Consider the following 21,712-nt stretch of genomic DNA (forward strand, 5'->3'; position numbering starts at 1 on the left):
AACCGTTCCCTTTAAAAAGTGAAAAAGAGATTGGCAAACATAGGTTTTTATCTGATTTATTTCATGTGCTAAAAACTGCCACCCTGTACCCTAATAACCCATCCATATAAAACACTTGATAGTTTTGATCTTCTTTTGAATTTTGTTACTTCTCAATAACGACTCTGTCAACAAGAAAGTTCTTACTGTGGATTTTCCTTTCTTTGTCTTATTATTGCTCATTATTGACACTTTCTTGAGATGATTCCAACATTGATTGTCCATCACTGTTAATTTAAGGAAATTAAGTAAAGTTAAAGAACAAGTTCTCGGTCTCCTAGAGTTTCAAAATAGCTATCCACTTTTCCTTTTGACACTGCATCTAGAGTACTTGGCTGCCACTTGGGACTGTTATCTTTGTCCACTAAAACTGAAACAAAATGACAAGATTCAACAAGACATGAGATGAAAGGAAATAAAAACTCTCAAACACACATTACATGTTCCCAGCTGCAGGATTAGTTGTTAACCACACATACTTGTACCTAGCATAGCAATCAACCTGTCATGTTATTTTCTTACTATCTTGTCAATTAGTAGACACTTGATGTGTTCCACTGGAGATCCACAAATCCTGTTAAGTCTCCCATTGTTGTCTTTTCACTGATAGAATAATTTCATGCATGGTGCTCTTGAGAGGGGAAATCATTCATTTATTACATAAATTATAGGTTTTGGAATGCTGTCCTTTTGAGTGTCTACTCGAAAAATCTGACTTCTACTCTGTGTTTCTATAAGTGATAGTCAAATTGGCTGCCCCTCATAAACTATTCTCTCATAGAAAGCTTGGCCTTGTAGTCAAATTTTTATTAAGATTAGGCAAATGAAATACCAGGTGAGCTTTTGCACAAAAACATGATACCTTCACAATTGAAAATAACTTGTTATCTTCACACTGGAAAAGCTCACTGTTGCTATGGTTACAAAATAAATTACACTTTCTGCAGTGAAAGTGAAATGGCTTGGTACTTTATTGTGTTTATTTAAGAAATAGAAAACATGTTCTGTGTTTCTATCAAGTTTTAGTATAAATCCACCAGCATTCTATCATGAATGCCACTCTCTGATTGGCTATGCTACTCACTATCTATTCTGTGATAGATAGTGGCATAGCAGTGTTCTCATATTAACAAAATGACGGCTGCTTCTTGGTGTTTTTGAAGTGTCTATGAAGAGGATTTAGATAAAGTTTTGGACGTCTAGTAGATTTACACTAAAATAATAAGATTATTTGCTCTCGATTTCTATGGTTGATAGTTGACTTGGGCTGCGCCCTCATCAACTATCACAAGTTAGAAATCTCGAGTTCATAATCTTATTGTGTAATAGAAACACAAGTGGAAGTTTGGGAGAATGAGAAATGAGGGTCCACAATAGGGTTCTCAGATCCCGCTTTCCCGCTAATTTTTTCCTGTTAATCCCGCCATCCCGCCCTTTTTTACTTGGGAATCCCGATCCCGCCCACTTTTCCATAACGTTTTTCTGTTAATCATTAATTTGTTAAATAATTAACGCAGAAACTTTACAAAAATAAACATTACAGAAAAGATCATGAAAGGCCTATCTGTATGCAATGGGTAGCAGATAAGTAACCAGAAATGATTGTTACGTTTCCTTCTTTAAACGTTTCACTGTTTTGTTTTGTTCTTTTTCGACGTATTAGTGAAAGAGAGAGATTGTTCATCCCATACTCCTAGTCCTGGTTTTTTAGAAGACAATCAGCTGAATATTTGAAGATGTGTGTTAGTTCGTGCGTCTGACATTCGATCGGGCGCTAGCTCAATGGGCCCTAATCCTGTTCTTATGTATCATGTTTTTTAGTTAGACAGGAAGATTTGGTCCGTATCATCTCCATCCATTGAGTTGTACAAACATGCACAATCAAATTGTTGGAAAAAAAAAGAAAAAATGTTAATTGAGTATCTTAGCAGAACATTAGCCTGCTATTGAACCGAACAGCAGGGCCGAATGTAGACACTCTCCCTAGCAGGAAGTTCGTTTCCCTGTCATATTCCGAAAAGAAATCGTGCAGAGAATTTCATCTTGTAAAATAAATTATTGTATAAACAGTCGCCACAAAAAAACTCCCACTCCCGCCTGATGGTCTGTCCCTAAGCCCATGTCGGGAGGAAGAGAGACCCTGGGAATGAGGCTGGTTTTGACATAGAAAGTCTCATGTGCCGTCCACGTGTGAAGAATTTGAAACCGGAAATATATATAAAATTTCATATTAATTCTTCTTTTCGCTCTTTGAGGAAAGCATACCTGTTGACACTAACTTTACGTGCGATTCAAACGAGGTATTTTAAATAATATGCATCTATTTACACATAAACTTTTATTATTAACCACTTCTGTTAACGAGACCATTTCAGAACGATCATAACAGTCACAGCATAAAGCAGAGGGCATGAAGGTCATGCCTGATCAGACCAGACACACCGGGAATACATCACAATAAAAGGGCCTACAAGGTCTAAAAAGTTGAATGCAGCCAACGTTTAAAAAATAAACACACCTAACAGTTTCTTTTAAAGCTTTGAGCGTCCTCACTTTCCGTGAAACCTGTGCTCGGAACTTTTCTTTCCGAAGGAAGGCATTCCCGCTTGCACCCTTTTCATAATAAATGGCGACCCAAAATATAATGTCGCATACTTCATTTCTGGTTCGTTCGGTAAATTACTGTCACCGCTATCCGGAGTGGCCATACTGGCCACAACAAACCACTTAGCGCTCGTAAAAAGGTCGAAAGACGTCAAAGACTAGAAAAACTAGAAAAGATCAGGACTGAGAACACTGAGGTCAAGAATACGGAGGCAAATGTCGGAAATGGACAAATGTCATTTATGTCAGAGGCCAACACAAAAGATCACAATAGGACTCAAAGACCTCATACTGTCTGATACGTAGGGTAAGCGATAATATTTAATGGGCACAGAGCTGTTGCTATTCTTTACTTGAAACCTGACACAGCTATACGCACAAAAGGTTTATTTCCGCCAGCTTGCAGTTTTTCCGCTGGTCAACTTATGATGAAGTCACGTTGGAATTGAAATCCCATATCCCGCTCTGTTTCCCTCAACAATCTCGCATCCCAACCCTATAAAAACACGAAATCCCGCTCACACACGCAACTGAAATTCCCGCTTCCTGCCCCTATTTTCAGCTTAAATCCCGAATATCACTGTGAAAAAAAGCCAAATCCCGCATCCTGCCAAACATATTGGGAACCCTCAGAAATGCTGTGGGAACATGAGGTGATAGGTGAGTGTTTCCACAGCTTTTTCGAGTTCTCCCAAACTTGTTCTCTATTTCTTTTAGAAAATTCTGCAACAAAAAAAGACTTGTCTACTTTGATCATCAACATGTAAATTCTCTATGTTCACACCATCTTTACATGATAGAGATACAGAATTTATCTTCTCATGCTGAAAAATATTTCACTTGTTTGCTGCACTCATTCGTGGAACTTTTCAACAGTCGAGAAATTTTGTTTCTCTGCGCAGCCATGTAATATACTCTCACTATTTACTTATTTTTTAATATGTAAGCTTTAAATTAATGGCAAGATTGTTGAACAGTTCTTACCAGCTCTTATCCCTTCATAAAAATCATTATCCGCCTGCAAACAAACAGAAGTTGATTGTTTTCTAAAATATACTCGTGCAACTTCTCCAAACATGCAATATCACTTTTTAAAGAGTTTTTAAAAAAACTTGCACATTTCTGCAAACAATCTCTAGAGGAATACTCAGATACACAGACTTTTCCTCAGAGGTGGAGAAGACAAACTGACCAACTAGTTTCATTTTGCAGACTTGAGACCATCCATTGATGAATAATTCTTTATTAACCTTCCATTCAGTTTGGAAAACATCAGTCACCATTTTTAGAGCATGCATGCATGTAGCATGCATTTTTAGATGACTCCACTAAATGAACTATCAGCTCAGTAAGTAATCTGCCATATCACTTAAGTCACAAAAGGAACAGTTATTTTTCACCAAAATTTTCAATTTCAAACTGGAAATAGGTAGCTTTCCATTGCCAATTAATAATTTTATTGTCATTTCCGAGACTACTGGTTATTGACTTTGACATAATCAAGACAATTCCCTTACATGATAATTTTGTTTATTCTTATCAGCTGACTTCTTAACAATACACTGACAAAGTATCGTAAGAATTTAATACTGATAATCCTTACGAATTGAAGTATGCTTACCATACACCTCTGGGTTAATCTGTATTCCATCTTTAAACACTCTCCTAGGCTCAAGTTTGCTCCTTCTTGCAGCTGCCTTAATGTTATCTTCAAAGATATTGGAGACTAGAAAATAAAAAGAAAATCTTATGGTTGATGTACTCATCAATCACTCGTGATCCAGCAAACACATTTTTCATGTCAACTAAGTAATGAGACAACAAGAAACATTCAAAGTAAGAGTTAAAATTCATTCTTGAACTAATTTATTATAATTATCTACCAGTATCGGTGTCAATTTTGTTTTCTGGGGAAGTTTTCTATTCAATGCTGAAAGAAATCGACTCCTCTCGTGTTGCTTTACCACACTCTGTGATTGGTATGAAAAACTCTTGCCTTTGATCCAATCAAATGAAAAACCAGACAACCAATCATGACTTGGTGTATTTTCTTCAAGTTCTCATTGTTTTTTCTGTGTTATTTATGTTTGTTGCATAATGCCCATTGTTAAGACACTCAATTGAAAATTCTTCTTAGTACCCCTTATTTATGTTCCAGTGCTAACACAAAAACACTTACATCTGGGTTTTAAAAGCAGCCAGCTTCCAGCAAAAATCAGTATTTACTCCATGATTTTTACATAACAATCTCTGAGCACATGGTTCATCTCTCACAAAGTCCCAGCATATATTGCAGTACACAAACTTGCGGTCACACACTCAATGTAACATGTCACACACTCTACACTTAACCTGCTAGGTTATGTCTTATTCTTTAGAAAAGAGATGGAAAAATCAGCCATATCCAGCAATAATGCTGTCTACATGAACTTCAACACTGTGTGACATCCTTCCTTACAGTCATAATTTTATTTTCTTTATTGCTCAGGGGAATGGGAGACAGGAATGTAGAATTTAGGACTGCAAATTAATTAATACAAAATTGAAATGACTTAAATTATGTATGAAGTCATCACATCAATTTGGACTTACCATTTTATTTAAGACCTGAGAACAGAAGAAAAAATATATATTAACTAGAAAACAAAATTCTTGGTTTAAAACAGGTATATCTATAAAATGATCATTTTCTAAAATGCTATTTCTATTCATTATAATTAGAAGTATTGGAAGTTTTGTCTTTTCTTATAATAAATAATAAATTGTAAAAATTGGTTAAAGATTACTTTAAAACTAATGTTTTTTCTTAAAAGAGGAGCATTTTGTCACTTTAAATGTATTGAAATAAATTATTTTGAGACTTTTCATGTAGAAAGAAAACCATGCACAATGGCAACTATCAGCTGAGCACTTCACATGCCTTTTGGTGTCTTATAGGAAACATTTAGCAATGAGACTACTGACATAATTTATGAGCAGCAGTTGTCTCAAGACAACAAACATTCCTGTATGAAAATTCTAATAAATGAAAGTTGTTCCAAGCCTGAGGCTAATTACTGTCCCACCCTAAGAAAATGGAAACATTTACCTCGATTTGTTTCAATGCCCAGTCTGATCCATCTTCCTTCAATGCCTGTAAAATCTCTTCTAAAGTTGGTTTATCAAAGCAGCTATTTGGCAAATTACACATTTAATTAATAAAATATTAGAGGCATCACTAGAGGGTGTAGAGGTTGTAAAAACAACCTCTACATTTGACCATTATAATTTTATTTTAACTCCTAAAGGATGCCAGGATGACATTCAAATAAATGTCTACGTCAAACCAGTAGTCGATACAACCAGAGCTCATCCTAGTTTCTGTAGCATGAAGTGACTAGGAGTATTCCTACTCCCCCCTGGATGGGATGCTAGTTCATTGCAGGGTCACCCCCAGCATTAAATTCACCGGTACCCATTTCTACAGCTGGGTGGAGAGACGCACCGTGAGAGTATTGTCTGGCTGAAGAAAACAATGTAATGATCCCAACCAGGGCTCAGACCCAGACTGCTTGACCCAAAGTCAAGCACACTAACCATTAGGCCAGCCCACCTCTGTGACATCCAAATGCCTCTCATTTATTGCCTGTATTTCTCCTTAAATGTGTAACTATCTAAAGTTCCATTGTAATGTTATGAAATTCTTGAATGAAATGCCATTCAGACTCAACATGAAAACTTTTTCAGCCTTACTCTCTCCATAATTCCTTAGCTAAGGAAGTTATGTTATCATGACTTCATTTAACGACATAGGGATCCTCACAGATCAATAAATCTGATATGTATCTCTTCTTAATCAGCTTCTGTAATGACCCTCAAATAACTATTAAGTGTTAAATGTAATATTTACCTACCTATCTATTTTGTGTGTAAATTTTTCTAGTACAAATTGTTTTTGTCCCTCAGAACACTGTAAAGAGATGAATATTTGTTATCTTAGGTCTTTGTTACCTATACTTCTTTAAGGAATTTCTATGGTTCACAATTAGAGGATTAAAATCTCTACTAGCCAAAGGTAGTCTGGCCTATTCAAATTATAATAAACAAACTTACTAGCCCATGCATGTTTTCTGAGAGCATATGATCAACAAAACCCACTATGGACTAGTCTTGTGCTTAAATTAGCCCAGATACATTGTTGCTTGAACTCAAGATGCAAGAAAAGGGAAGTCCAATAAATGATGGTACACTTTCCTCAATTTTCTGATAATTTTTCAAGAGAAAGTACTGGTGAGGATACTATGTTTGGCAAAACACAATGTGGGATTGGAACTGGGAAAAGTTCGAAAAGTCTTTGGAAATCTTTGGGACATTCTCGTAAATCTTGGGAAGTCTTCAGCTATGGTCAAGTCATCTTCCGAAATCCTCATACTCCCAGAACAAAAATCTAATGCCCGCATGTTGGAAAAAGTTGGCAGGTTTATAATAATATTATCAGGTAGTGTTTGATCTTTCACCTTTCTCTTTGACCTTTTTTTTGGTTCTTACAATTCCAAAAAAATATCCTAATACCTTTTTATCATAATCATCTAACACGTTTTGTACATCATTCAGTTGTGGATCACTAAGGTTAAGTAATGATGACTCCAGGTCTGAGAGCTGCAAATCAAACAGGGAAAATGTTACCAGTTTCATCAAACAAATTAACCAATTCAGAAAGGGCACTTAAGAAAAAAAATCAATCTTGCAAGGATCTTCAAACAAAAAATAAAACAGCAATTTTAAAGAACATAAAATTTTAAAAAGAAACGAAATATTTAAAGTTGCATTATTTTATGGCAGACATTGCCTGAAATAAACAGCCACTTGAAATTTGAATAGATATATACATTTATATGATTGAAAGAACTCAATTTGACAACTTTCCAGTAACTGTATTATTTTAATTTGTGCCTGTGTCCAATTTGAGAAAATCCTTCTCAAGGTCAGGAACTGAGTTGTTTTCTTTTGAACTTGTCAAACATAATGTTTGTAAAGCTGTGTGGCACAAGTGGTGAACAGTTCATCACACTGCCATACTCTTAGATGCTCAATACAAATAGCTGGTTTTCAACTATCAAAATTATTGACAAAAATTAGCGAGAAAAATGCAAAAAATATCCCATGTAGGTCATAAGATAATTAAAGATGCTAGCATCCAACGCCATTGATGCAAACATTATCTGAATGAAAACAATCGAAGCCTTTGACAGCCGAGTGACCTTTTCAGCAATTCAATTACATGGCCTGGCTCAGCTCAGTTATCTTTTTTATCACTTTAGTTGCAATGATCGTATGAGTTTGCTCTTGATCTGTTGCTGCAATAGCATCAGCAAGGAGTTTCAGCTTCACGCATTAATCATTGTTCCAGTCACAGGGATCTTCATTATATCAACAGTAGTTATATTGCTGAATTTACATTTCCCATTTAATTTTGACAATAATTCATTGATAAACACCTTTTCACTGGTGACAAAATGAGTGGCCACTCCAGCATGTTTAACATCATAACCTTTTAACCTTTCACCTAAAAGTACATGAATCACATTATATCAGAACAAACTTGTTAACACGAAGGAGATTTCTGGGTGCAAAGAAAATTTGTATTCCAGGTTTCCCTTTGGGCATACTGTAACTGGGATTTTTGGATCTGTCAGTCATGATTGATTATGATGACTAAAATTAAAATTAAAGTAAAACAAAATAGGATCTCTTACACTACTTTGGTAATTAAATTTTCTCAGATTTTGCCCCAAAAAAAACTCCACTTGCCTAAGATAGAACCCACTTGCCTAACTGTAAAATCCACTTATTTAGCCCTGGACCATCAGAAATGACCTTGTTTGTATGCTGAGGTCAGGTATTTTTGGTTAATAAATCAAATACCAAACCTCAGTAAACAAACAAAGTCACTGGTTATGTGAAGCATCGTCCTGCTAACAAGCCATTATTGCTATCATTATATACTCTGATAAAAATAAAAATAAAAATAAAATAAAAAAATAGCAGCCTTGTTCATGATGTCCAGTTCTTTTAGTAACAAACAGATACTTGTAAGTGAGACTCTAATGTTTATCTAATTTAATTACAATTGTGGATTCAACAGCTTGTGGTAGTTTTTGCAGGTTTCTAATTTTGTAGATTGGTGGTTTTTGTGTGTGGAAAGTTTCTTAACAGCGATAATGAAAACCAAAGTAAAAGTGGTGAAAATTAGAACCTACAAAAAGGTGTACAGTAACTCATATGGTACACCACCTATTAAGGTAGGTTTTTTAAAAATCAGAAGCATGCTAAAAAAGGTGACACAGACTGAAAAATCATCACAATCACTACGAAACAGCTTGCTGAAAAGCTGGCACCTGAATTTCCAAACTGAAAATTACTATTTTGTGATACTATTTTGTTTTGACAGAAAGAGGGACCTGGGTCCTTACAAAAGGTCTTCCACTCATTCACTATGAAACTAATTCTACAATATAAACATTTACTTGTATTTACAGTATACTGTGAACTAATCTTCCATAAAGTTCAGGGTAGGGGCAGGGGACGGGGGGGGGGGGGATGTAATGCTTCCCTGGCCCCCTGGCACGCATTTCTAGATGTAAAAACTAGTAAGTTTGTGGGGTCCCATATTGTCATGACTTTGCAACAGATTCTTGTGAAACTTTGCATATATTTGCTTAATTTAGCTGATTTACTGATCTGTCGAGATAGTTTTATGTTTATATGAAAAATACAAAGAATTGTTGATATGATTTGCATGACACTGGTAAAGAGGTCCATATTGAATTACTGGCATTACAGGTTTCCTGGTTATTAACCGTGCAGCCATGGGCTGAGCACAGTTCATGTTCTACCCGTGGTTTTTTTTTTTTCTGTCGGTGACCAGACACAGACCTCCACTTGGCCAACTTTGAATTATGCAATCTGTAATGTTTACTCGCCAAACCTTGTTTCTTCAGGGTCAACGAAAATCTCAGATTACAAAGTCATGCCGAACTCACGCTTTGCAATAAAATCTCTTCAAAACCCTGACTTCGAAGCGGTACCAGTATATCACTTAAGCGTTACTAGCTACTGCATATCAGCAGTAGTAAAATCTATTCCTTAACAATCCAGCTTCATCATATTAAAATTTCAACGAAATCGAACAAAACCAGAACTAAATATAATTAGATTATTTTTGTCACCTTGCTTCATTGCTTAAGTCAACAAAGGAAGCGACAGTCGCCCATAGCCACCGAAACACACGAACATAACACAAACCGACGTTTTGGTAAAAAAATCCAGCATTATTGCCTGAGAGCTGAAAATTGAAGAGGAACATCTTTTTCGAACTTTTCTCAGGTTAACTAGACGAAAAAATGACCTCGGCGGGCCCCAAAAGAGAACGAAACAAAAAACAGAACGAGACAGTGAGAAGAGCCAATAATTTATTCAATTTGTTCCCCACATGGCCTTTGTTACGTTCAAGTTAAAAAAAGCTTACTTCTGGATAATTTCAGCCTTACAAGCCAGGAACTGGTCCCAAATTACTTTCGGTATCCTTACAAATGTCCTGACTCCCATCTCCTAAAGATCTGGCTGCAATTTTTGAACAAATGAACATTTCGCCGATAGCAATCACCATTATGGTGGCTTGCATACTAATTCGCTAACTTTACAAAACCCTCCCAAGGGAAGGATATGACGAAAAGAGCTGAAAAATGATGGCCGGAACTAGGGTAATTTTCTCAGCTTCTGGTGTGCCAAGTTTGCTGGAAATAGGTTCAAAACCGATTTTTTTTTTCGTTTTTTTTTCTTCAGGTCACTCATGATCCCATATTATGACATGTGCCGGAAGTAATTACGTCATCGGAGATTTCACAACGGCTACGACTGATGGTGCAATAATACAGGTTGTGTTGATCAAGTGATGTGGTGTCTGCAGTAATCAATGAATCATCAAGGACTGCTTTGGAATGTGCATTGCATTGCGACTGTAGTGCTACCAAAACAGTTAACTTTTAAAAGTGTGGTTGTAAGATCTTAAAGATCTTCTTGTTGTTTCTAAGTAAGAAAAGTGGTATTAATCACTGGTGAAATATTTTTTTAGCTCAAATCATTTACCATGGAACAAGGAATAAAAAATATAGTTCTCACCTGATAAAGCAAGATAAAGACCTAACTTTCCTCTCATTCTGGGTAGCACATACCCTCCACCAACATCAGGAAAGAGACCTTTTAAAGTTGGAAAAGGGTAGAGTTGTTATTCAGAACAGAATACATGGGAAAACTAGCCTTCCAATATTGACACTTATCTAACAACTTCTTTAAATCCGAAGGACTTATTTTAAAATCCATAATTATTTTAGTAACGGGAGCGGGAATGAATTTGGCATCTGCCATTGTTTGACGTTTCCCTAGTTCTGTGATTGGGTAAAAAACTTGAGCTGCAATGGCCTCCTCTTTTCCTTCACTACCAAATATGTCAAGCAAGGATGATGCAATCTTTGTCAGCCAACTGATATGTATTCAATCTGGCCATATTATCACGGGTGGGGGGGGGGGGGGGGGGGGGGGAGAGATTTAAAGAGATCATGTACATGTAGTTAGAAAGTAACTACCCGAGTGTCAGTGACCACTCTCTCAGGTCAAATGTACTGGTAATAATGAGGTGCAGGTAAGGTTGGTTTTTACAAACAGTATTCAAGATCAAAGTCATTTCAGAACACTGCTGAACACTGCACCTGATTCAACCAAGGCACCAGCCAACATGTTAGTGGTGTGTCAGCCAATGCATTGGTAGTTATGTCAGAAGTAACTTGCTGGCAAGTTGGCAGACACATCTGTTATCTAGATCACATTCATAACCTTTACCAAGAGTTGAACCATAGACCTTTCCAACAGAAAGCCATAACCCAACTTTCTATACAACACACAGTCCTGTTATGCTAGTATCATTAGAGGTCTTTTGACTTACGGTTGTATCATACCTATTGCCGTTTCTGGCATAGCAAATACTGTACGCTCTGTGGCAACTCGGAATCGACCATGGACAGATAAACCAACACCCTGAAAATAGACATGCAGTCAACTCTAAAAAAATTGAGTTGTCTTTGGCTAATTTTCACATTTTCAGTTCTTGGTCTGGATTGAAACCAAAAGTATCTACTATACTTGAGAGTTACATGTACAGGACAGTACTTGTCAATAATTATTATGGCAAGTCCTCACAGAATACTTTGACTGCTTAAGTAAATAGTGCTGTGAAAAATGGTGTAGTGTGCTGGCAATGATTGAATCTTAAGCACTTGATATTGATGTTATGTAACACTATATAATTCATTAGTATAATTTCAGAGTTGAACAAAGAGTTTCCAGCAATCTGATTGGTTGAGCGATTCCTTATATGACGTTATATTCACAGCACTAGGCAGTAAATATAATATTTTTTAGGCCTGGTTACTAAGCCTGCTACCTTTGCCATCTCAGTAATTAAACATGGCAGATAGTTGTGAATGAAATTTTCATTTATTCAGAAGACATCACTCCAAGTCTGGGATATTTGAAAGGATGAAGAATTTTCAAAAGGACTGCTGTTGCCCTTGGACCAAAAATCTTTTCAAGGACTCATGTTCAAGGCATTTAAGAATCGTAAATGCAGTGGTTATGTTGATCGCCAGCAGGCAGGTCAGATTGATTGACCAAAATTTATTTTTCTTCAAACTAAAGCTACTCATTTTTAGACAATGATGACAACCGTGAATGAAGTCAATTAACAATGATAAAATAAAGGTACTGGATGAATTTATTTTTCATAGTGTTCCACTCGTTTTTTTTTTTTTTTTTTTTCACTGCTGAACTTGATGAGTAAATTGATACACAATTGATGTACATGTAAGCTTAGTATTAAAACTACGGCTTCATATGCAAACAAAGAATTATGTTAGGTGTTTTTATGTTTTAGTCCGTTATTTTGTAGTCCTTGATATTCATCTCTGAAAATGATACTAAAACAATTATTCGCTTCAGGCTCCGTGAGCATTGGTAAATATTCACCTCAACTTTGTCTTGGTGAACATTCACCAATGTTCACTTCGCCTTCAGCAAATAATTGTTAAATACATATCAGGAAAAAAGGCATCAATAAATAAATCCATAAATCCTGAAAAAAATGAAGTCCCTGTTAAATTCTGATATTCTTTTGCTCTGTCATCCAACACTAAAAGACTTCGGGAAGAATCTACCAGGGAAATATAGATATTTATTTAATAGTGACAAGAGCAACAGTTTTGGATAACTTTTAGCTTTACAAAATTGTTTAGAAAAATTGTGACAACTGAAATATTCACGTTTACTTACTCCTCCCATTGTTATTCCATTAATAAAAGCAACATAAGGAGTTTGTAATGTTCCTGGAAATCAATATACGCAACAAAATTACACAGCAGCCTTTTACAATAACTGCAGAAATTCCTGTGAGCTCATTGGCTAATTTTCATTGCCAATAGGTGTACAGACGCACAAATTTATAATTTATGTGATGTTGACGCAACAACCGAGAGTGGACAATTTGATAATTTATTATAATTGTAAAAAAAACAAATCCACGTCAGTTTTTCGTACATCTGTCCTGTTGTTGACAATGAATTTTGTCATAACTTTGTCAAAGTAGTCTGCGGATCCACTCAGCTATCACCTCATCAATCCACAGCTAGTTTGACAATGTTATGACAAAATTCATGATCAATAACAGGAAAGACGTACGAAAAACTGACGTCAATTTGTTAAATAGACACAAACAGAAAATAAGATCATGATGAATTCATTAGAAGGAAGTGATGTATACTTTATTATGTATACTTTATTAACACTCTGATTCATCATCTGCTAGCTAGTATAGAATTGGCTCCTTACATTTTTACAATTCCAAGCACGCTGATGGCAAAAGCTAATAGTAATCTGCAGCTCAAAGGAAATGTCACTGAGGGTTCTCTGATATTTTGTGATGTCAGCATGATCACAAAAAGCAAAACTAACAGCTCATTTTCTTTTGCCACTTTCAGTAAATTTCTAAGAAATTTGGGAAACTCAGATTATGTCAGTCACTACTTTAACTAACACGGTTTTAGTTTTTCTGGAAAGTCATCTGATCATGCATAAAATGAAGAAACTGTCAGATGAGTGCTCAAAGCAACATAAACAATGGAAAACTCATTTGCAAGCTTGGGAAATTCAATTCAAGACTAAAAGCTATCATTTTAACTGAGATGATTGTGAAACACAATTTCATTATACTTGCTTACTGCATGTAGCAGGGCAGGTTAAAATGAACGGAGAGTAAAAACAAAAGAAAAAGCAATAATATTATCAAGAGATAACACTTTAGTACATGCAACACTATGGAGCCAACATATGGTGACAAGAAATCTTATCTTCCTGGTTGAAATTCTACATAGCGCATCCTAAAGGATTTTGTGGCATCTAACAGGGTCTTATAGGGTGGGATCTCATGCAATATATAAAGCCCTATCAGAATGTACAGGATCCTGTGGTTGTCATCACGAATCATTCTGTGTAAGATTGCTTACAAGATACCGCAAGGATCTATCTATAAGGATCTATAGCATCTTACATAGCATATTGTATATAGCATTTCCTTCCAGGAAGGCTTTTATTCCTACTACAGAAAAAAATTGTACAATTCCTGAATAGCTTTCATTCTTTTGACCAGAATCTACCAAGTGCTGAGAAATTACACATGTAACTGAATTAAGTATGTTACCTGTAAGTATTACAATTGTTGCTTTCTAGAAGACAGGACCATTGCTGCATATATATATACAATCTTCACTATTAAACAAAATGTAACTTACCTATGGCATAATTTAACATGTATTCCTCTTTGAAGAATATTTTGGTAAGCTCATCACCCTTTTTTCCAGCATCTGCAACTGCTGTAAATTTTGATGCAATAAAATTTGTTCAGATTTTGACTTCAACCGCCTGAGAAGGGACCTCCTATACCTTTTAGCGGTGGAAGAATGCAGAACTTTTTGGTACTGCTTAGGGTGTTCAGCCTTAAATGGTCCACAGCAGGAGCTTTTGCGGTACCCTTTAGTATGACAGGAGATACCTGAAAATCAACTTTATAACTAGAAGTTTTTTGAAGTAATCATCTTTATCACTATTTTTAAAAATAATGAAGGGGTCAGTTAATGTGTTGTTTTAGAATTGGTACCTCTTAGGAATAAAGAGAATTTCAAGCCACGCCCACAAAACAGGATCATGGTACCTCTTAGGGATTCTTTTCAAACTTTCTGATGAGCAACCCTCTCCTTTTTATATGGGAGTCCCAACCTCCCCTCCCCTCCCCTCCCACCACCACCACCAAGGCTTGAACCATGTCTGTTCCAGTTCTATGAATCAGATAAAGTACACAAGATAGACAGGTTTCAGCTGTTCAATAAATCAATTCCAGCTTACCTCGCACATCACCGCCTGCACAAAAAGCACGGTCCCCAGCTCCCTTGATCACAACTAAACCCACCGCTGGATCCACGTCCCATTTCTGTAAAATAAATCAATTCTCTAGTTAGCAAAAAAGAAATTAGATTACACTACAGAAGGAAGTGACTTGCTTTTTATGGACAGTGCATGTTGATATCTGGCCCAAACCCCAAGGGGGTTATGACTAAAAGTGAAGTCAGGTGAAGCATGTTTATACTGAAGTCAAGGAAAAGGAGAAAGTCATTATGTTCTACCAGCATAAGTTTCAAAGGTGTCATTAACATTTTCAGCAAGAGGACAACTGCTTGAGGCCAAATCGTCCTCACAGCCGGTCAATTTACCCCGTACCCAGCCGTTAATGAAAACCTCAAATGTTACAATTTTTTCTTACCTTTAATACTGGATAGATTTGCCTGATCATATTCAGATTCAGAGCATTCAGTGCCTTTGGACGATTCAGTGTGATCATGCCGACTTTGTTTTTTATTTCAAGTAATACCTCTGCATCCTGAATATTTGAACAGATTTACATATCACATGTTATGAAGATATCACTGGATATGGCAAGTTAGAGTTTCAGGTAATTAAACTGGTTAACTGGTTATAAATACCATTTCTGCACTGGTAGATGACATCCTCTGAAATCAAGGAAGAAAAATATAAGTTACTAGTAAAACCTTATTGAGACTGATTTAGACCCACCAATGATTGCCATCAAACTTTGCACGAGTCTTCCAGCCAATACCATCATGGCTAAACTGACCAATCACTTTCAACGGACCAGACTTATAACATCATCGACAGACTAACACAATTCACTTGACTGAAGATGACTTCTGCTCAGGTTGTCAAAACATCAGTCACTAACAGTCTTACAGTTCTTTTCAGAACCACCCTCACCCAGACAATTTAGACTGATTTTGTTTAGCATAATCGATAGTCCACAAACTAGGTATGTAAACAGCAAAATCAATGCATGCTAAAATTCTCTAGGAATTCATGCATTTTTACCTTTAGCAAATGTATTTTACTTTTACAAATTTTGAGAAAAGTTAAAGAATAACTTTTACAGATTCTTCCAACACTTACTAGATGTTTGCATAAGATTCTAAGCCGTTGGCAACCAACAGAAGATGACCTTGAAAGGTGAAATGTACAAAACAAACACAGTTAATAATTATCTTTCCCCAAAATAGTTGTAGTAATTAATTATCAACAACCACTGACCCATACCAAACCCCTAGGTTCTATCCCTATCTAATAATCTGACCACTTCAACTTACAATGCAGTCCTTTGAGAAATTATCAAGGGCATGGAAATTATAGAACGAAAGTCCTGTCCATTATTACCTAGGACTAGTGGAATTTGCATGTCAGCTGCCTGATAACCAAGTAAAATAAAGATAAAGTTTGACTAGTGAGAAGTGCTGTACAACTTAGCCAAAAAACTCTCACATCAGTCCAATTGGAATCTGGAATATTGATTTTTGTTACCCCTACCACAAAAAAGACATTCCTTATGGACATATGTCACATATGGGACACCCCCACAGGAAGATGAGTTATCTCCATAATGGAACAGTCCCATCAGAGGATATCTCCCTCCCCCTCCCTCCCCCTCCCTCCCCCTCCTGCTCCCCCTCATAAGAAGATGTTCGTAGATAAAATATGCTGACCCCAAGGTGTGATGACTAAACAATGAAAAGCTCACATGGTAGAAAAGTATAAAGCTTATCTGAGCTGGATGAGCTACTCACCATTTCATTAAGTTCTTTGCTTTAAAACATCACCCACAATTTAACTTTTTTAAACATATTTCTATTCCAGGTGAATTTGGGGCAGTTATGAGTCCTGATTTCATCAACATCCAAGTTTTTGTGTAAAATTTACGCTGTGGCTACATGTCCGGCAGCCGGACAGGTTTCTTAAAATACTCTGTGCCTGCCAGTGAGACTTAACTTTTTTTTTTAATAGTAAAACAACGTAAAATGAACGATATGAAAGGTGACCGCAAGAAGAATCGAACCCGGGTCAACGGCCTGGTAAGCGATACTGATGACCACTGCACCACTGCAACCGGCTGGCAATTTCTGGAATTTTTTAAGTATTTATCGAGTTACCCTTAGTCTCCTCCGCAGCCGTTTTTTGGGATGTCATGCAACGCTCCCCCCAAAGAAACGGCTGCTCACATCCAAACAACATTCCTTTCACAAAATTAGCCAACCACCGCTTCCGTTCCATTTTCAAGAACATTTTCGTGCCAAATTCGCTTTTTGAAACTTGTCCAATCAGAGAATGTTTTTTATCTTTGCATCCCGTCGTGGGAGATGTCACAAATGAAACATACAGATTTCCGGCTTTTGTTTAGGGACGCCGAAAAATACCAGCGACGCTTGAACGAGCTTTCTATGTAGCTGAAGACTCTTTCAAAGTTTAAGCTAATTAATAGAAGCTTTCAACTCAAAAAATTATTGTCGAGAAGGACGATATCTATTTCAACTTAATAAAGGAACCAGGAAATCAAGTAGCTTCGCTCGATTTGTTGACAGCGAGTTCTGAATGCCGCTCTTTCCTCCTGATTACAATATGTCGGAAGCGTTTAGCCCTTGATTGACGCTTACAATACGACATTTCCAGAAAATATATATTCTCTCATTAGCTGAACTTAGCGATGAGCACATGAAGCACTTGTACTTAGGGCTTTCATTGACGTTTTTTTCAGTCCGTCATGATCGTAGCATGTGAACACTACCTACTTTTGGTGATGTGCAGCGTGAAACAAAAGCCAGAAATCCCTTGCGTGTTCGTACTGCAGACCTTTTCACGCGAAAGCTTACGTCATTCACACTTTGCTATTATGTGATTGGTCAGTTCAACAGAGCGCAAACAAACCACAAACACAAAAGGAAAAGAGTGTGGTTCGGATGTGAGCAGCCGTTTCTTTGGGGGAAGCATTGTGTGACAACCCAAAAAACGGCTGCAGAGGAGACTAAGTTACCCTTAGCATTATTGAAAGCTAACCGTAAACAGGCTAACCACAGAGCTATTTAGGCTAACTGGTGTGCTATTCAGGCTAACCAGAGTGCTTCTTAGGCTTACCGGAGTGCTTTTTAGAATAACCGGAGTGCTTTTTAGGCTAACCGCAGTACTTTTTAGTCTAACCGTAGTGCTTCTTAGGCTAACCAGAGTGCTATTCAAACGTTTTGACTGCCGGTCATTTTATAAGAGTCTACATTATAAATCCCGACATACCAGGTGCTGGGCTCACCAAAATTAGTATTCAGCCATATAAACAAGGATTTGACATTGTTAACTGAAATTTTCAATAAAATAATTTTGACTGCCAGACACGGGGCATTTTGAAAATCCTGTCCGGCTGCTGGACATAGAGACACGGCGTAAAATTTAATAGCCTGACTGGGACTCTCTTACAAGAATAATGGGCATATAATTCATGGTAAGCCACCATATAGTCTCCCAGCTATCCCATAATAATGCCTATAACACCCGTGTGAGTCCATTTACCCATGTAAACCCTTGAATACCCTTGCAAACCCTTGCATACCCTTGTAAACCCCTGTATACCTTTGTAAACCCTCGTATACCCTTGTAAACCCTCATATACCCTTGTAAACCCCTGCATACCCTTGTAAACCCCTGTACACCCTTGTAAACCCTTGTGATCCCTTGTAATCCCTTCTATACCTATGTAAACCCTTGCAATCCCTTGTATACCCCTCTAAGCCCTTGTAAACCCCTGTATACCCCTGTAAGCCCTTATATACCACTATAAACCCCTGTATATCCTTGTGAACCCTTGTATACCCTTGTAAACCCTTGTAATCCCTTGTATACTTTTGTAAACCCTTATATAGCTTTGTAAACCCTTGCATACCCTTGTAATCCCTTGTATACCCCTATAAACCATTGTATACCTCTGTAAACCCCTGTATACCCTTGTAAAGCCTTGTATACCCTTGTAAGCCCTTGTAATCCCTTGTATACCTTTGTAAACCCTTGTAATCCCTTGTATACCCCTGCAAACCCTTGTATACCCTTGTAATCCCATGTACACCCCTGTAATCCCTTGTATACCTTTGTAAACCCTTGTATACCCCTGTAATCCCTTGTATACTTTTGTAAACCCTTGTATACCCTTGTAAACCCTTGTAATTCCTTGTAATCCCTTGTATACCTTTGTAAATCCTTGTATACCCTTGTAATCCCTTGTATACCCCTAGAAACCCTTGTATACCTTTGTGATCTCTTGTATACCCCTGGAAACCCTTGTATACCCTTGTAAACCCCTGTTAACCCTTGTATACCCTTGTCTGGATTTCAAGTCAGGCGCCCTAACCACTCAGCCACGCTGCCTTAAATAAATTAGTTGGGTTTCATACAGAATGTTTTTTGCGTTTTTTAGGCAAACAGAGGGGTATACAAGGGTTTACATAGCTGTACAAGGGCATACAAGGGTTTACTGAAGAATACAAGGGCTTACAGGGGTTTTCAAGGGTATACAAGGGTTTACAGGGGTATACAAGGGTTTACAGGGATATACAAAGGTTTACAGAGGTATACAAGAGTTTACAGAGGTATACAAGGGTGTACAGGAGTTTACAATAGTTTACAAGGGTTTACAGGAGTATAGAGAGGTTTACAAGGGTATACAACAGATACAAGGGTTTACCAAGGTATACAAGGGTATACAGGGGTGTACAAGGGTTTACAAGGGTATACAGGGGTTGACAAGGGTTTACAAGGGTATTCAAGGGTATATAAGGGTATACAGGGGTTTACATGATTGTATAGGGGTATACAGGAGTTTGCAAGGGTATACAAGGGTATGTAAGGGTATACAGGGGTTTACAAGGGTGTACTGGGGTATAGAATGGTATACAGGGGTTTACAAGGGTGTACAGGGGTATATAAGGGTTTACAAGGGTATACAAGGGTATACAGAGGTTTGCAAGGGTTTGTATGGGTATAGAGGGGTTTACAAGGGTTTACAAGGGTGTACAGGGGTATACAAGGGTTTGCAGGCTTTCATTGGTTAGCATTATTGAGGGATATCTGGATGACTAATATGGCTGGGAGACTATATGGTAGCCTACCATGAATTATATACCGAACACTATATGGTAGCCTACCATGAATTATATACCGAATAATGCGAAATAATATAACGTGAGGGGTTTGGAAATCCGGGCGCCATGGAAAAATGTAAGTTATCACTAGAGTAGTTAGTATCACCTGTTTATCCAGCGTTTTGGGTACATCGGGTCTTTTTCAAACAGTTATTGCTCCTGAAATCTTAGCTCAAAAGTTGCACAAATCGTATGTCGATCGCACTATACTGTAGATCGCACCAATCTCGAGCTCAGAGGAAAGTTGAAACAATCAAACGTTTGGTTCAGCGGCAAAAGATCAGACGGGGTAATTGTACATATAAGACCCCTCGTCATATAATAGAACAACCTCGTTCCCAGGGCCCTCTCTCTTCCTCGCTCGAGAAAGTAGAGGGAGGAAGAGAGAGGACCCTGGGAACGAGGTTGATAATAGAAAATGTAGTTGAAATTGAAGAATGATCATCGCAGTATATTTTCCAATTTAAGCAACTGGAAAGAAGAAGCCTGAAAAAAATCAGGGCTTCAACGGGATTCGAACCCGTGACCTCCGCGATACCGGTGCGATGCTCTACCAACTGAGCTATGAAGCCACACATTGGGAGCGAGGCCACTTAATTGAGTTCATATCTTCCCGTGAGGAATGAAATGATGTGAAGTTTATATGAGATAATTCATATATGAACTGCGGTTGTAGATGAAATTGAAGAGAACTGACTGTGCCGAGAACTTGCTTCTTTTGATGTAAAAAATCCATAGATAGACTAAATAGTTCACGTGAAATGTAAGCAAGTTAAATGATCTGATGATAGAGTACATCTTGACATGAAGAATTAACATGTATATTAAACGACCATGTTATCACGCGTAAATCGAAAAAAAGGGGTGTGGGGAGTGTAAATCCTGTAATACCAGTGACACTAAACGGGTATATTAAAATAGACAAAAGCGGGCCACGTGGTCCTTTAAAAGAACATGTACATCGACAAGAAGGGGCTATGGAGGGAACTTGGTACGAGGAAAAGGCGGCAGAGGGCGGGGATGTGACCATCTAAATATCACTGCGTTTCCTCAACTGCGTCGTTTACAAGCAACATCCAATGTACAACTCAGAAGTTAGCGTGAAGCGCTTTGGGAAAAATGAAAGCGTGCTCAGTTAACTATAAAAAGTCGAGGTTAAACACGACGTGTAAATATGCAAACAACCCAGCTCCCGTCTAGCCTCTTCCATTCGTAAGAGAAGAGATTGGTGCGAGGAGAGAATCATTACGCCTGTGAGCTGTTGCTTTCCCACGCCGCACTCCTCGATAAGGCATGTCTAAAAATGTTCTCTCTAGCAGTTTCCCACACCGCTCCCCTGCTTTAGAACCAAGTTTTAACTCACTGTGATTTCCCATTATTTGATCATCACGCATGCAGCACTCCTCCTTAAG

At 37.5% G+C, this 21,712-nt stretch overlaps 1 protein-coding gene across 1 annotated transcript; it reads right to left on the reverse strand.

The window, feature by feature from the left end:
- Window positions 1–40: 40 nt before the first annotated feature.
- Window positions 41–20,635, reverse strand: LOC110062432 (3-hydroxyisobutyryl-CoA hydrolase, mitochondrial-like). The gene is made up of 17 exons (XM_089285089.1): window positions 20,407–20,635; window positions 16,243–16,291; window positions 15,765–15,791; window positions 15,545–15,661; window positions 15,130–15,214; window positions 14,520–14,600; window positions 13,006–13,058; window positions 11,637–11,715; window positions 10,804–10,881; window positions 8,121–8,188; window positions 7,195–7,281; window positions 6,537–6,592; window positions 5,732–5,813; window positions 5,236–5,250; window positions 4,265–4,369; window positions 3,628–3,661; window positions 41–409 (listed from the first exon to the last, which is right to left on the reverse strand). Exons 1-17 carry the CDS (start codon window positions 20,430–20,432, stop codon window positions 294–296), a joined length of 1,158 nt encoding a protein of 385 aa, XP_089141215.1. The 5' UTR covers window positions 20,433–20,635; the 3' UTR covers window positions 41–293.
- Between the last annotated feature and the right edge of the window lie 1,077 nt (window positions 20,636–21,712).

This window comes from Orbicella faveolata, unplaced genomic scaffold (genome assembly GCF_042242905.1).
Source record: "Orbicella faveolata isolate gen_17 unplaced genomic scaffold, um_ofav_v1 contig_13, whole genome shotgun sequence".
NCBI lineage: Eukaryota > Metazoa > Cnidaria > Anthozoa > Scleractinia > Merulinidae > Orbicella > Orbicella faveolata.